Source organism: Belonocnema kinseyi, chromosome 5, assembly GCF_010883055.1.
Source record: "Belonocnema kinseyi isolate 2016_QV_RU_SX_M_011 chromosome 5, B_treatae_v1, whole genome shotgun sequence".
In the NCBI taxonomy this organism is placed as follows: domain Eukaryota; kingdom Metazoa; phylum Arthropoda; class Insecta; order Hymenoptera; family Cynipidae; genus Belonocnema; species Belonocnema kinseyi.
The window spans coordinates 46,759,476-46,774,313 of NC_046661.1; the positions used below are offsets into that span (position 1 = coordinate 46,759,476).

The following is a 14,838-nucleotide window of genomic DNA, read 5'->3' on the forward strand; positions in this document are numbered from 1 at the left end:
AATTTCACTTTTGCCAGAATATTTGTCAAAATATTCTTTGAATTCATATCTAATTATATGAAATATTATTCTAGAGAAGTTAGATAGATGTGTTTTGATTAGTTCGATAAATATCTTCAAAACATACCTAAATATATAATTTTTCCTTATGTTAACTTTCATTTTATGCAGTTTAGTTTTGTAAGTACCGTTCAAGTATATTTGGAATAATCAATGAAAATTTAAATAATATTTTATACTGTTGCAAAAGTATTCGAATATAAATATAATGTCCAAACATTTACCCTACACAATGGCCGGCAGTAACTGCCCATTTCTCACTAATAACAGAGGCTCCACATAAATGACTAGTTGTCTGAAGAGAAAGTTGGTAAGGATGTTGACGAATATCAATTCTTTCCCCACCTACAATGCGATGATCAGGTAATCGGGGTGATAGCTTGAAGATACTTCCTGCAATACAAAATTTTTTACAAAAGTAATAGGCTTAAAAAAAAAATTTGCAAGAATTACGCAAGAGAACTGTTGATGATGAATTAAATTAGTTAAAATTTTTAAACAAACAAGTGTTTTACGTGCAAATTAACTTCTAAGTTACGCACCGTAACTTTTGACAAGGAGAAAAGCAAGAACTACGTATCGGAGCATTTTGCAGATTGGTCTCTGATTCCGTTTCATCTGTACGTAATATTAATACTTCATTAAGAATAAAGAAATAAGCTTATCATCGATTAAGCGCTTCGATTGTAAGACAAAAATATTGTGAGCTACTTACCCGTTGAACAAGATTAGAAATTCCATATACAACAATCAGTTAATAATTCATTATTAAAAAAATAATATCAGAGTTCTTGCAAAATATGTATAAAGCATCGATGCAAATATTAAAAGGTATGCTAAGAATAGATAAGACTTAGGATTTATAACAGGGGAAAGATTGGACATTTTTGTCATACAATTCTATTCAGGAAACATTACAAAATGTTACATTCATTTAATGAGAGTATTAAGGTACTTAAAAAAATGTTTAAGAATGAACATGAGCTTGTAAAATTATAAGAAATGCAAAAATTTTTACTGTTTGGCAACGAACCTTGTATCGCGACCCTCATTGGCCAATAGTGTTCCCCTAGTCTGTCAGTAAAGAACATCCCATGTGGAAATTCCGATTGGGGTTTAGTAGGGCCCTGGATAGATTCCCCTATTTCTAATCAGACGCTCGTCGGAAAAAATGGAAAGGGCCTGAATAGTTCTGTAAAGCTGTTTTGGCTATGTTCTAGCTAGAACTTTTGATCAGGCCCTGATGAGAGTGCCCTTTTATCGCCCGACGATTAGTAGGGTCCCGTCTAGAATCTTTCTATTATCTGATGAATATTTAATTATGTTGAATATTTAATAATTGACTTGACAAAAAAGGTATTTAAAAATAAATATTAAGTAATTTCGTGTATTTTGACTTCAACTAATGATGGTCGTATTTAGAGTGAATATACATTCTCAACCATTACGCTAAACCTTCGAGTTGATAGTCGATGAAAAAGCCATACACATAAGCTACAGCTAAAAAATCGAACTCTTGAAAGAAATTAAAAAAAAATTTTAATATATAATTTTAATCGATTGAAGTGTTTCTTCCTGTATTATTTTGTTTTTTCTTGTCGTCGACTACTTTACAACTTTTAACAATGACAGGAAATGTAATTTTTTCTCAATATTAACAGTTTTTCATAAGAATGGAAGTTTTTTCCTAAACAAAAAAAAGGGTACAGATAGATTTGCCATACATATACGAGGCACGAAATTCTTCACTAGAACCTAACAGGACACTTATCAGTTTTTTCTTGGCTAGATATTCTGATTAGGTGCCCTCAACCAGTCACTTCTAGACTAGATATTCGGAATCCAACTTAAAATAGGGAAAGGTGGGGAAATTTCTGCACGGGATATAGTTAACATTAAGGATATTCCAGTACTGGGCCAGTAACCTGAATTATTTAAATTTGCATGAATTTAAACCGTTTATTTGAGTATTTAAAAATAAATTCGCTGAAATCTATATTGTTGGACTGATGATGCACAAAAAGAAGAAAAAATGGTTTTTGATAATAAAATATAAGCGCAAGATGAATTTCATAATTATCGGGGAAGATTGCGTGATAGACATTAATATAAGCCATGAAGGTAGGTCGTTAACAATCACTCAGGTACAAACGACAGTGTCAATTACGCACATCATTGATATCGATTTTCTCGTTATCGCGCATATAATTGCGGAACAGTGACGCTGTTTGTAGTAATTAAAAAAATACAATGAGGCTTGGGCAATTAGATTATGTACAAAGTGGATAAGGAGATTTTATCCGGTTTTTATTAGCATGCTGCTGATCGCTGTCACCTAATTGATTATTTAAAATATTATTTTTATATCTTTATAATATATAAAGTTAATACATATTGTATAGTCAGGCCATGTCTAGCTTGACCGAAACTTGGTGAGCGTAAACCAAATATTCTCGGTGTGTCTAGAAACATCGGTATAGGAAAATCCTAATTATGTATCATCAATATGCGTGAAACTTCTGAATTATTCACATGCAGTTAGTTAGCTGGAAGTAGTCTATTTTTGTGAACATTTTAATTGGTCTTATAAATTTAATCATTTCTATCGGTCGTCATATATTTATTATATGTATTTCAGACAACTCAGCCAGTAAATGTCGTTCCGAATAAAAAAACTTAAAAATAGTTCAACGAGCTTTGCCTTAATTAGTGTTAGCTGTATTGCTGCAATTGAAAATGATTAAAATTCGCGTTAATCGACATTCTTAAATTTTCTAACATAAGTAATTTCCATTAAATAGATTCTTATTCTCTGGGCATCGTAGACAAAAATGTTAAAAGAAGTAAAAAGAAATAAAGAACTCCTACACAAGAAAAGTACTATAATAATAACAGGTTAGCATAAAGTTATTATACAAAGAGGAAAAGGATAAACATGATAAGTTGGGATAGAGTTGACGGGGAAAGAAATTTAATTGGACATTATAAAATATGAAAGCGAAATTTAGAAATTTCGCAAAGAATAATTTAATGAAAAAAGAAAAAGATGATACAGAAATGGGTTGAATTATTGGAAAGTATAATATGTAGAATGAATTTATAAGACTAGTGAGAAATGGATAACTCCATTGAAAAGGGGAATACATAATTATGTAAATCTCGATAGGATGATAGATATGTTGTATAAATTGGAAAAAAACAAAAAAGATCATTCGAGATACAATGAATGCAAAGATCAATCATGATGTATCTCAAGTTACTTTTACCCAAAAAGGCTCTCGTTATTTTAATAATCTCATTTATTAATAATCTCATTTATCCCAAATATATATTATATTTATTTCTGTACCTCGGCTTAAGATTGCTTATTTAGATATTGCAAAATAATCTACAAATTCTTTTTATCATTATTACTTTAATATTTACTGCTTATTTTGCACTCATTTTTATTCTCAGCTACCCTGAAAAATCTATCATTCCAATAAATTTATATTATTGCAATTCATAATATGCATTGGTATTCAAAAAAAAAAAATTTATTGTCTTATTTTTATAATTGAAAAAGTGCACCGCCTATTAGAGAAAAGCTGTTATTTAACATTTTAATGCAACTTGTGTCGTTTTTTCGGAAATGCTTTTTTTTAAATCTTATTTCTTAGGACTGAAAGAAAATTGACTCGTCGTAATATGAGAAAGCGGGGTATCAGCTAAACTAAGAGACCCACTCTGTTGGTTCTATCACTAACTTGTAGCGCTTGAAGAAAGAGCAATTTCGTGCTATAGTCCATTTTTCATAGGGCTTCTAAAGATTATTGGCGAACTTTTTGTGAAATAGATGGTGGTCGAGTTCATGGAAGGGAATTCTTTAAACCCTATTTATTATTCATTAAATATATATTTAGCAGTAAAGTTTGTCTGGAGTGATGGGGATTGAATAACTAAGTAGGAAAATATCGATAGTGTTGAAGTTTTTCATTGTACAGGTCAGGCATAGTAAGTGCATAGTTGCACGGTGTGGTTCTCATAATATAATATTATGAGAATAGTTTGACGAGTATGGAAAAAGCACTTTTTTACATTTTTTGTATTTTCAGCATAAACAAAATTTTTAATAAAATTTTTTATTTGAGCTTCTTATGACAAACTAAATTTCCTTTAAAATGACCTATATTACTTTTAAATGCAGTACATAGAATTTCGACAATCACGCCAAACAGAGTTGGTATCACATATTTGGGTACTCTTCTCTATATCCTTTCTGGTTGGACAGTTTTTGTCCATTAATTTTTTATTTTTAATATTATTTTTCCGAACTAAGATAGGAACTGTCCATCCTATACATTATTCGTAATGTTTTTTATGAATGCAAAAATTGCTTATCGTAGAAAAAAGTTATTCATTACAAATTTGTACCCTCGTGAAGTTGGCCTCCCGAAGTTCATATTTTTTCTAATTTTATTTTTACATACGTTTGTAAGTCGTTTGTACTGTTTGTATATCCCATATTTTCATTTGTAACATCTTGGTTACGAAATAAGGGGCGAAATTAATTTCGGGGGGCTAACTTCACGCATGACTCAGACAGGATCAACTTTTAAACTAGTGAAATTCGGATTCAACGTTAAAAGTCTCATTAGAAGGTCACGGAGTAATCTCAATAGTTTTTTTATACGGGTAAAAAATAATAACAAATAAAAGACGTATAACGCCTGCTGACGGCTACACTTCAAACGCGTCATCTGTAAGTAGCAGTCAACAGGCGTTATAGGTCTTCTATTTTTATTACTTTTCACCATTGAAAAAAAACTATCGCGATTACTCTGTGACCTTTTAATGGAAATTTTAACATATAATACGATTTACTCTGGTGTTACTGAACTGACTAGTGAATAAGTCCGAAATAACTGATTAATCAGTGAAATGTCTACATACTATTTCAATCAGTAAGTTTTTTACTGATGCATAGTTAGAGAGTGTACATTTCATATTTTCGTGTATACCCTATTGGTTTCCCGGCTACGGAAAAATAAAAATTTCCAGCCATCCTGCATAAATTTGAATTTTAAAATTTTTCTTTTCGCCAACGTTTGTAGGTCGTTTCTGCTGCTTGCACATTTCACATTTTTGATTGTACCCTCTTGATTGCCTGACTAGAGACGAATCAAAATATCATTTCATTACCCATTGATATCAATTTTTGAATTTTTCTTGTTGCCAACGTTTGTACGTCGTTTTCACAGTTTGTATATTTCATACTATCGTTTGTACCCTCTTGGTTGCCTGTCGAGCGACAAACCAAAATTTCGTGCCATCTCGCAGAAATTAAAATTTAAAAAAAATTCTTTTTGCTAACGCTTGTGCGTATTTTGTACAGTTTATACATTTCATATTTTCGTTTGTAACTTATTGGTTGCCCGGCAACGGGAAAATCAAAATTTCATGTCATCCCCCAGAAATGTGAATATTCCGATTTTTCTTTTTGATAACGTTTGTACGTTGTTTGTGCTGATTGTACATTTCATATTTTCGTTTGTACCCCCTTGTTTGCCCGGCCAGGGACAAACCAAAATTACATGGCATCCACAAGAAATTTGCAATTTTTCTTTCTGCTAACGTTTTTACTTCTTTTGTACTGTTTATATATTTTATATTTTCGGTTGTGCCCACTTGGTTGCCCGACTAGGGACAAACCAAAATTTCGTGCCATCCCTCCGAAATTTAAATTTTTAAATATTTATTTTTGCTAAAATTTGTACTTTTTGTACATTTCATATTTTCGTTTGTAACTTATTAGTAGCCCTGAAAGGGGAAAGCCAAAATCTCGTGCCATCCTTCAGAAGTTTTAGTTTTTTCATTTATCTTTTTGCTAACGTTTGTACGTTGTTTGTACTGTTTATATATTTTATATTTTTGTTTGTACCCTCTTAGTAGCTCGGCTAGGGACAAATCAAAACTTCCGGCCATCCCGCAGAAATTTAAATTTATCAATCTTTCCTTTTACTAACGTTTGTACGTCGTTTGTACTGTTTGTACGTTTCAAATGTTCGTTTTTACCCTCTTGGTTGCCCGGCAAGGGGAAAATTAGCATTTCGTGCGATACTTTAAAAAATTGAATTTTTCAATTTTTCTTTCTGTTAACGTTTGTACGCCGTTTTTACTATTTTTGCATTTCATATTTACGTTTGTAACTTATCGTTTGTCCGAACAGAGTAAAATCCAAATTTCTTACCATCCCCCAGAAATTTGAATTTTTAAATTTTATTTCTATTTTTTATACGTCTTTTTCACTGTTTGTACATTTCATATTTCATTTTTTACCCTCTTGTTTGCCCGGCTAGGGACAAATCAAAATTTCGTGCCATCCCGCAGAAATTTGAATTTTTCCTTTTGCTCAAGTTTGATCGTCGTTTGTACTGCTTGTACATTTCATTTTTTTGTGACTCTCTTGGTTACCCGACTAGGGACAAACCAAAATTTCCTGCTATGCCTTAGAAATTTAAATTTTTCTATTTTTTTGTTTGATAATGTTTGTACGTCGTTTGCACTTTTTGTACATTTCATATTTTCATTTGTACCCTTTTGGTTGCCCTACTAGAGATAAAACAGATTTCTTGCCTACACACAGAAACATACATTTTTTAATTTTTCTTTTTAATAATGTTTGTACGTCGTTTGTACTGTTAATATATTTCATATTACTGTTTGTACCATTTTGGTTGCCCGACTAGGGACAAACCAAAATGTCCTACTATCCGTTAGAAATTTGAATTTTTTCATTTTTCTTTTTCTAACGTCTGTACGTCGCTTCCACTGTTTGTACATTTCATATTGCCGTTTGAACCCTCTTCGTTGCCCGAATAGGGACAAACCAAAATTTCCTGCCATCGCACAGAATTTTGAATTTTTCATTTTTCTTTCTGCTAACGTTTGTACGTCGTTTGCACTGTTTGTACATTTTATATTTTCGTTAGTACCCTGTTTGTTACCCAGCTAGGGAAAAGTCAGAAATTCGTGTAATCCCCCGGAAGTTTGAATTTTTGTATTTGTTCTTTTTGCTAACGTTTGTAGGTCGTTTGACTGTTTGTACATTTTATATTTTCCTTTATAACCTATTGGTTACCCGGATAGGGGGTAATCAAATTTTCGTACTATCCCCCCTTCCCGAAATTTTAGAATTTTAGTTTTTGCTAACGTTTGTACGTCGTTTACACTGTAAAATTCAAATTTAAGAGTAATGAGACGAAACTTTTATTTTTCCCTAGCCGGCAAACCAAGTCGATGCAAACAAAAATATGAAATATACAAAATTGAAAAATGAGGTATAAAGGTTAGCAAAAAAATATTGAACAATTTTAATTACGGGGGATGGCATGCAATTTTGATTTACTCCTAGACAGGCGCTAGCCAGGCAACCAAGGAGGTACAATAGAAAAAATGAAATTTACAAACAGTACAGGCGACGTACAAACGTTAGCAAAAATAAAATTTGAGAGATTTGAATTTCTGGGGAATGCATGAAGTTAACCCCGCGAAATCAACTTTGCCCCTAATTTCGTAACCAGGAGGGTACAAGCAAAAATATTGAATGTAAAAGGAGTACAAACGATGTACAAACGTAGTTAAAAAGAAAACTTGAAAAATTTTAGTTTCAGGGGGATGATACAAAATGTTGATTTGTCCTTATTCGGACAGCCAGGAGGGCACAAACGGAGATATAAAATGTACAAACAGTAAAAACGACGTACAAACGTTAGCAAAAGTAAAAATTTTAAAATTCAAATTTCGGGGGACGACAAGAAATTTTTATTTTTTTCTACCTGGTCAACCAAGAGACTACAAACGAAAATATGAAACGTTCAAAATGTACAAACTATGTACAAGCGTTAGCAAAAATAAAATTTTAGAAATTTTATTTTTGGCAGGATGCGTGAAGGTAGCCCTCCGAAATAAATTTCGCTCCTAATTTCAAAACCGGAAGGGTGGAAACAAAAATATTTAGGGCCAATTTCACCAACTCTGATTAAATCCACGATTAACTAATCACGATTATTTTTTAATCAATGACTAAATCAGCTTTAACCAGCGATGCGTTCTACCAAACATTTTCAACCTCTGAATAGCTAATCGTATACTTTGTTCATAATAAGGTCTAGTTTTTAGGTCTTTACGTTGTAACGGCGACTCTGATTGGTTAGAACGAAATTATGCGTTAACACTCGGCGCGATATTAGCATATGATAAGATTCCTAAATTTCGAGGTTACGGGTGGTTTCTGTGGCAAGAGGAATAGAAGAGAAGTGGCAATTGTGTTTTTAATAAAAATATGAATAAAAAAGAAAAGAAAAGTAGTAATTAATATGGCGGACAAAGTGGAAGAGGTAAGTACAAAAAAAATATATTTCTTTGAACAAGCGAGTATTTTTGTTGAATTATTAAGTTTATCTAACCACAAATTGGACGAAATGCAAACATCAAAAAGGCCTTTTTCTACGACGACTGTGTTTTATATTTTTAGGGAAAAAAGCTTAGACAAAAAAGAAGCTCTAATTTTACCCTAAATGAAAAAAAATGCTTTTTTGAGCAATCATGGAGAAGTACAAAAATATAATAGAGTGCAAAAGAACAGACGCTATAAGTAGCAAATGTAAACAAAAGACATGGAACGAAATTTGCAACGAATTTAATGCAAAATGTATTTCTCTAGAGCACCGCCCTGCAGATAAATTAAAACTGTTGTGGGACAACCTGGAGCGAAGTGCTCGCAAACATCTGACCACTCTGCGACAGGAAACCTTCAAACCCGGTAAATATAGAGAAGAATATATTTTACTTATTTTATAATTCTGCTAAATTTGATGCTCAGTTTAGTAACATTTGAGTCTCAACAGGAGGTGGCAGCAACCCAGTAAAGGAAGACTTGCGGTGCCTGCAAGTCAAAGAAATACTTGGAAGCGCAATTGATCCCCTGGACAATCCTTTTGATGACGATGACCTGGCAGGTTATATGTGTGCAGTGTTTTACTTTGTAGATTGAGGGTTGGTACAGGTCTAAAAATGATGGAACGATAGGGAATTTTTGATAATCTCCAAATTATTCCGATCTTGATTTAAAATGTATCTTTTTTTTAGTAAAGACTGAAAATATTTGATTAAAAATGTAACTTTTTTGTCGAAAATTTCGTTATTGTTGCTTGCAAAATAATGTTTTAAAACAAAAATTAAATTACATTTTTGACTTAATATTGATCTTTTTTTTATAAACATTGGAATCATTTAGCTAAAGTTCAGCTTCTTCGTTGAAAATTTCTGTCTTTTTCCTTAAAGAAGATAAATTTACTATAAAAGGAATACAATTATTCCACTTTTTATTGAAAATTAATCTTATTTTAGTGCTCAGTGAAACAGTTTGTTTAAAAAGTCAACTTATTTGCCGAAAATTATTTTCTCTTTGCCTGCAGATTAGTTTCTTTTAATAAAAATGAAATTATTTTATAATTTATTGAGAATTTATCTTTTTTTATTAAACACCAATCAAGTAACAGGAAGCTTCGGAAAAGATTATTTAAAATCTTTAAAAAAAAAAGAATTTTTAACAAAATTCAAGAATTTGCAACCTAGAAGTTGAATTCTCAACAAACAAATTTTATAACCAAAAGATTAATTTACTAATCAAAAAGAAGATTTATTTACCAAATTCTATAATTGTGAACTGACAAATTGAATTTTTGACTAAAAAAGAATAAACGAAAACCAAAAAAACCCTATTGTAATCTGAAAAAAAATAATAATTTTCGTTTGGGACGCTGTTATAAAAGTGTTCTTGCCAGACATACAAGGGCATTTGTTGATGTTGACCATGAATTTGACTGGGATAATTTTCAAATTTTGCATAGTTAAAGTAATGAAAGGAAGAGGGAATTCATGGAAATGTTTTATATTAAAAAACAAAAAAAGTTATCTATTAATTTAAAAACCGATGTGGATGGGTTGAACAAAAGTTATGCTAATATGATTAATTACATATAACGTAGCTGTTTCAAGAAGTCTGTTTTTCTTTTACTTTCTCTATTTCTGATGTAATTGTGACAGATATTTATATTGTGTTTACAACAGTTTGGTCTACTGACCCTTATTCGATTCTCAGGTATCAAAGAGAGAGCACCTGTTCGTGGGTGCTGTCAATTTCTACCACTTAAAATTTCCTTGCCTTGATAAGGGTACTGTACGAGTACCGAAACGTTGGTAATGCAAATTTATTTATTTATGTTTTTTATTTTTATTTTATTGTAATTCGATGGTCATAAAAATAAAAAAGACGAAAGAAGGAAAAAGGGAAGGAAGGGGATGTGGTTGGCTGCCTTCTCATTTTTCTTTCCTCTTTTTTATATTTTTTTCCGAAAATTTTATTTTATTTTTTTGTTGTTTTTTGAGTTTTTTTTCAGATTACAATAGGGTTTTTTTGGTTTTCGTTTATTCGTTGTGGTCCAAATTTGGTCGTTGGATTCTTGTTTTGTTTAACAGGATTTTGCAGCAATTTGATTATTGGACGTTAAATGGGATTTTTAATTTGGATTTTGGTCTAGTTTAAATTTCGTAAATTTTGATTAATTACATAATAATACACTATTAAATTAATTACACTCGTGAGCAGCCATTCCTTTGGTATCGAATAACGGGGCGAGGCGCGTATTTACGCTAGTCCAATATAAAGTTCTTCTCATGCACAACAGACATTATTGTTGATCAATTAAACTTTGAAAATAGGCAATACTGTTTCGACGTGCATTTCCATCATCGACAGGCAAGTTACCACGGTTATGAAGATCCTCGTTTAAAACTTTGTCCCAATGAACATTTAGAAGAGGCTCGTCGGGGGGCAGATCCTCTGCAGCAAGACGGGCTCTATTATGCAACACCGCAGTTGCTACTAACACAGGAAGCACATGATCAACTTTGAAGCGCATTCTTGTCGCCAAACACGGAAATCTGCGCTTCCATATACCAAACGTACATTCGATTTTATTACGAGTTCTAATTTGAGATTCATTAAATAACCTTTTGGCTTCAGTTACAGGGTTGTTTAATGGTGTTATAAAGTAATTTTTAACGCGTACCCTCCATCTCCCAATATAAGTACGTCCCTGAATTCACCAGCTTCCAATCGAGCGCATAGCCTAGTATTTCGAAAAATAGTGAAATCATGAACTGCTCCTGGTCAACGTGCCACAATACTGGTGAATTTCATGCCACTATCACAAGTGGCTTGAACGTTTATGGAGAAATATCCTTTTCGATTTCTAAACACTTCAGCATCGTCCCCACCAAATGACTGCACTCGAACGTGCGTGCAATCTAATGCCGAAATAACTTTAGGGAAACGTGCTATTGCATAGAAATCTACTTGAGCAGCAGTAACTTCTGCTTCTGTGGAAGGCATTTTAATGTCTTCTCGAGCCAGTCCAGCAATAGCAGCAGTCGCTCGGTGAACAATTCTATGAGCGCTAGTTTTGCTAACTCCAGAGAAGTCCCCAGCAGCAATAAGGTGCGAACCAGTGGCGTAGTACCGTAGAGCAAGTAGGAGCTGTATCCTAGATGGAATAGCGTTGTTTCTGAAATATAATTTTAATTTATACATGGTGACCAGAAGGAAAATGTTTAACAATGTAAATTTCCATAAAAAGAAGAACAATGACTATTATTTATAAACATGTTTTATACAAAAAGAATCGGTTTGAAGTGAGAAAATTGATTGATTGAATTTCAAGTAGGAGAAAATAAATTTAAAAAAAAATTTTTTTGGAGCAAATGGATAATTTTTTTCCAAAACAAAAGGCATGAATTTTGATCCAAATAGTTCAATTTTCAAGCATAAAATATAAATTTACAATAAAAAGTTGAACAGTTTTTTCAATTTTGTAAATTTGAATTTGAATTTCTAAACTGAAACATAAATTTTTAACTAAGAAGATTAATTTTCTATTCACACATTTCTATTATATTCTATTTCCATTATATTCATAAAATTTTCTATACATACCTTTCCGTAGCATGTTGCAAACTTTCTTCTATTTGGAACAGCAAAGTTTCAACAGTAATTTTTGTTAAGCGAAATCGTGTAAAAAAATCCAAATCATCCATGGTTTCGAAATAATTCACTCGTTCTCTGAATATTCGGGGCCTTCTCTGAACGTGGTTAAGCATTTTATCATCATCATCAGACGAGGATAAAATATCGTCGTAAAACAGAGCCATATTTACTTCCTGTATACTGCACTCACTGCACTTGCACTTCAATTTCAGGGCTATGTTACTTTAATCACTGATTGAACTCGATGACCAGCCATTTTTGGGCGATTAAGTTAACCCACGATTATCTTCCCCTAATCATGATTAAAAGATTGGTGGAACGCAAAGTATTGATTAAATAAGGCTAATCAATGATTAACGATTTAATCGGAGTTGGTGAAATCGGGCCTTAATGTACAAAAAGTACAAATGACGTACAAAACTATTTAAAAAGAAAATTAAAAAAATGTGACCCTCGGGGGACCAACTTCGCGGGGGTCAAATTTGTAGGTCTTTTCTTAGCTCATAATTATTGTCGAATCATAATTGGTCTTATTTTGCATAGTTTAACTATTCAGTATCCAATGAGTTGGTTATAAATTATCGTTTTATTAGTAGAAATGCTGTGACTTTGATTGTATGTATGAGAACACTTTTTATTTTCGTTGGAAACTGATTTTAATTTCAGTCATATAGGTAAAAATTTCATCTACAATTTGAATAAAGTAAAGAAAACAAGATAGAAACAACTGATAAAATTATTATAAATATGTTGGGAAGAGCAACAGGATGAAAAATAATAAAACATTAAAGAAAGGACAGAATTGTCGAAATAAATAATTGGATACAAAGTTTTAACTCAGGATAGAATTAATGAAAGGAGGAATAGAAATTCAGAAAATACCCTAGTTAACCCTACTTAAACAGGTCAGTATTCATATTTTAAATAAAATGTGTTCCGTTATAATTGGGCAATAATGTGACTTTAAGATAAATGTATCTTTAATTATTTACAAAAATACGCTTGATAAATCGATTGAACGATCATTTGTTGATATTTAGAAACAAATGATGTAAAAAATTTCGTTTGTGGAAATTTGGCGAGGCTTGCCAAGGTCTGGCTGTCACTGGAGACACTGCTTTCGCCACAATCCTAACTTTACCAAGTATTTTTCCGAAATTGTTGTATTATTTCTAAGTTTAAGGACATCAATATAATACCCCATTAAATTACTATTTCAATCGAAAAACTGATTGTAAAAACTAAAAAACAGTATGGCGAAACTTACCTAAAAGGAGGATGCAAATACAGTCGACGCTATTTACCTTGCCGCGGATGGGACCGTAGGGGATTAATTTTCATAGAAACGTTGTTCCCCCACTCTCGAGTCTGATCTTGATGTGTGGTGCTTGATGCGAATTTTTCCGCTCGCTGCGTACGTTGCCGTGCGCGGATCAGGGTTTACAAACAGTGAAAGTTTGATTTTCAAAATACATATTGTAGAAGTAATTATCTCACATTTGGTTCCAAATAATTGTGAGCAATTGTGGCGGAATAAATTGAAAAATAGGTTAGCATTTACGAATTACTGATAAACCTTTGATTAAATTTGCTATGATTGAGATTATCTCATGTGACAAGGAAATTGTCGTGAAACATAAATATTACGATTTCGAAATTCTTTTGTAAGCCTCATTAACAAAGCATATAATGACTTGTTGTACTTTAAAATTGCCTTAAAAGGCCTAAATCATTGACGACAACGTAAATAGCGAGCGGAACATTTCTCGGATGCCGACCCGTCGCGGTTGACGAGGGAATAACATGGCATATCGTTCTAATAAAAAATGTATTGAAACAGTAATATGAGTACTTTTCTTCGACTTTTTCATGAGAAAGTTATCTTCAATTTGTACAAATATTATCATTTTAGAAACTACAGCATTCTTTGAAAAATCTGGCAGGACGATCTTAACAAAGTTTGCCTAATTAGAGTAATCATTTGCAGAAGTATTCAAGCCATGTGTAGTCCATGTCAGTTTACCTGATGAGGGCCATACCAAATATAGGCCAAACAGTGCAGAACGTTAGTATCTCCAGTTTAAGATTTCTGCATGGGTAGAATTTAAAAATTATTCTGAGATTGTTTCATTCTAATATCTATATTAAAATTTCCATTTTAGAGTTTTGCCTTTAAATTTTTTAATTCTTACGTAATAAAATTATTTCGAAATTTCATATTTCATTTAACGAGTATTGGCACTTGTCTTATTATTCGGCAATATAAAACACCATATTGCGAAAAAGTAGTGGAGAAAATAGAATAAGTTGTTTCTACCAACCCTAGTCTATTCATAAATAATTAATAAAGTGCGTAAGTTCTATCGATTTACACAATGTTTGATCGACAAACTGTGCACTGCACGTTTCCAAATGTTCGGCCATAACTAGGAAGACTTAACCATTTGCACATATTATAGTGGCCTAAAGCACTACTACTATGCCAATAATACGACATAAGTTCGACGCATTTAATATAATTGTAAGCTGTAAATAAAACCTGTTACATCAGGGACGATAAGTACATTTTATTGTTTTTAAACTACCTGTTAAAACCTGTCCCTTTATCTCATTTCACCTGTAAAATATTTTACAGATATGGCATATCAATCCTTGTAATTAATGTCCGGATCTATACAATATTAATTATT

General features: G+C 32.1%; 2 protein-coding genes across 2 annotated transcripts in view; both read right to left on the reverse strand.

The window, feature by feature from the left end:
• The window catches only part of LOC117173638 (trypsin-2-like), a 4,451-nt gene extending 3,773 nt beyond the window's left edge, over positions 1 to 678 (reverse strand). Inside the window, exons 1-2 of the mRNA XM_033362279.1 lie at positions 603 to 678; positions 285 to 453 (exon numbers count right to left, since the gene is read on the reverse strand). Of these exons, the coding sequence (XP_033218170.1) occupies positions 285 to 453; positions 603 to 678 (245 nt within the window). The remainder of the gene's footprint in view (positions 1 to 284; positions 454 to 602) is intronic.
• Positions 679 to 11,275: 10,597 nt separating this feature from the next.
• Positions 11,276 to 12,312, reverse strand: LOC117173639 (putative nuclease HARBI1). The gene is made up of 2 exons (XM_033362280.1): positions 12,098 to 12,312; positions 11,276 to 11,669 (listed from the first exon to the last, which is right to left on the reverse strand). The coding sequence occupies exons 1-2, from the start codon at positions 12,310 to 12,312 to the stop codon at positions 11,276 to 11,278; spliced, it is 609 nt and encodes a 202-aa protein (XP_033218171.1).
• Positions 12,313 to 14,838: the final 2,526 nt, after the last annotated feature.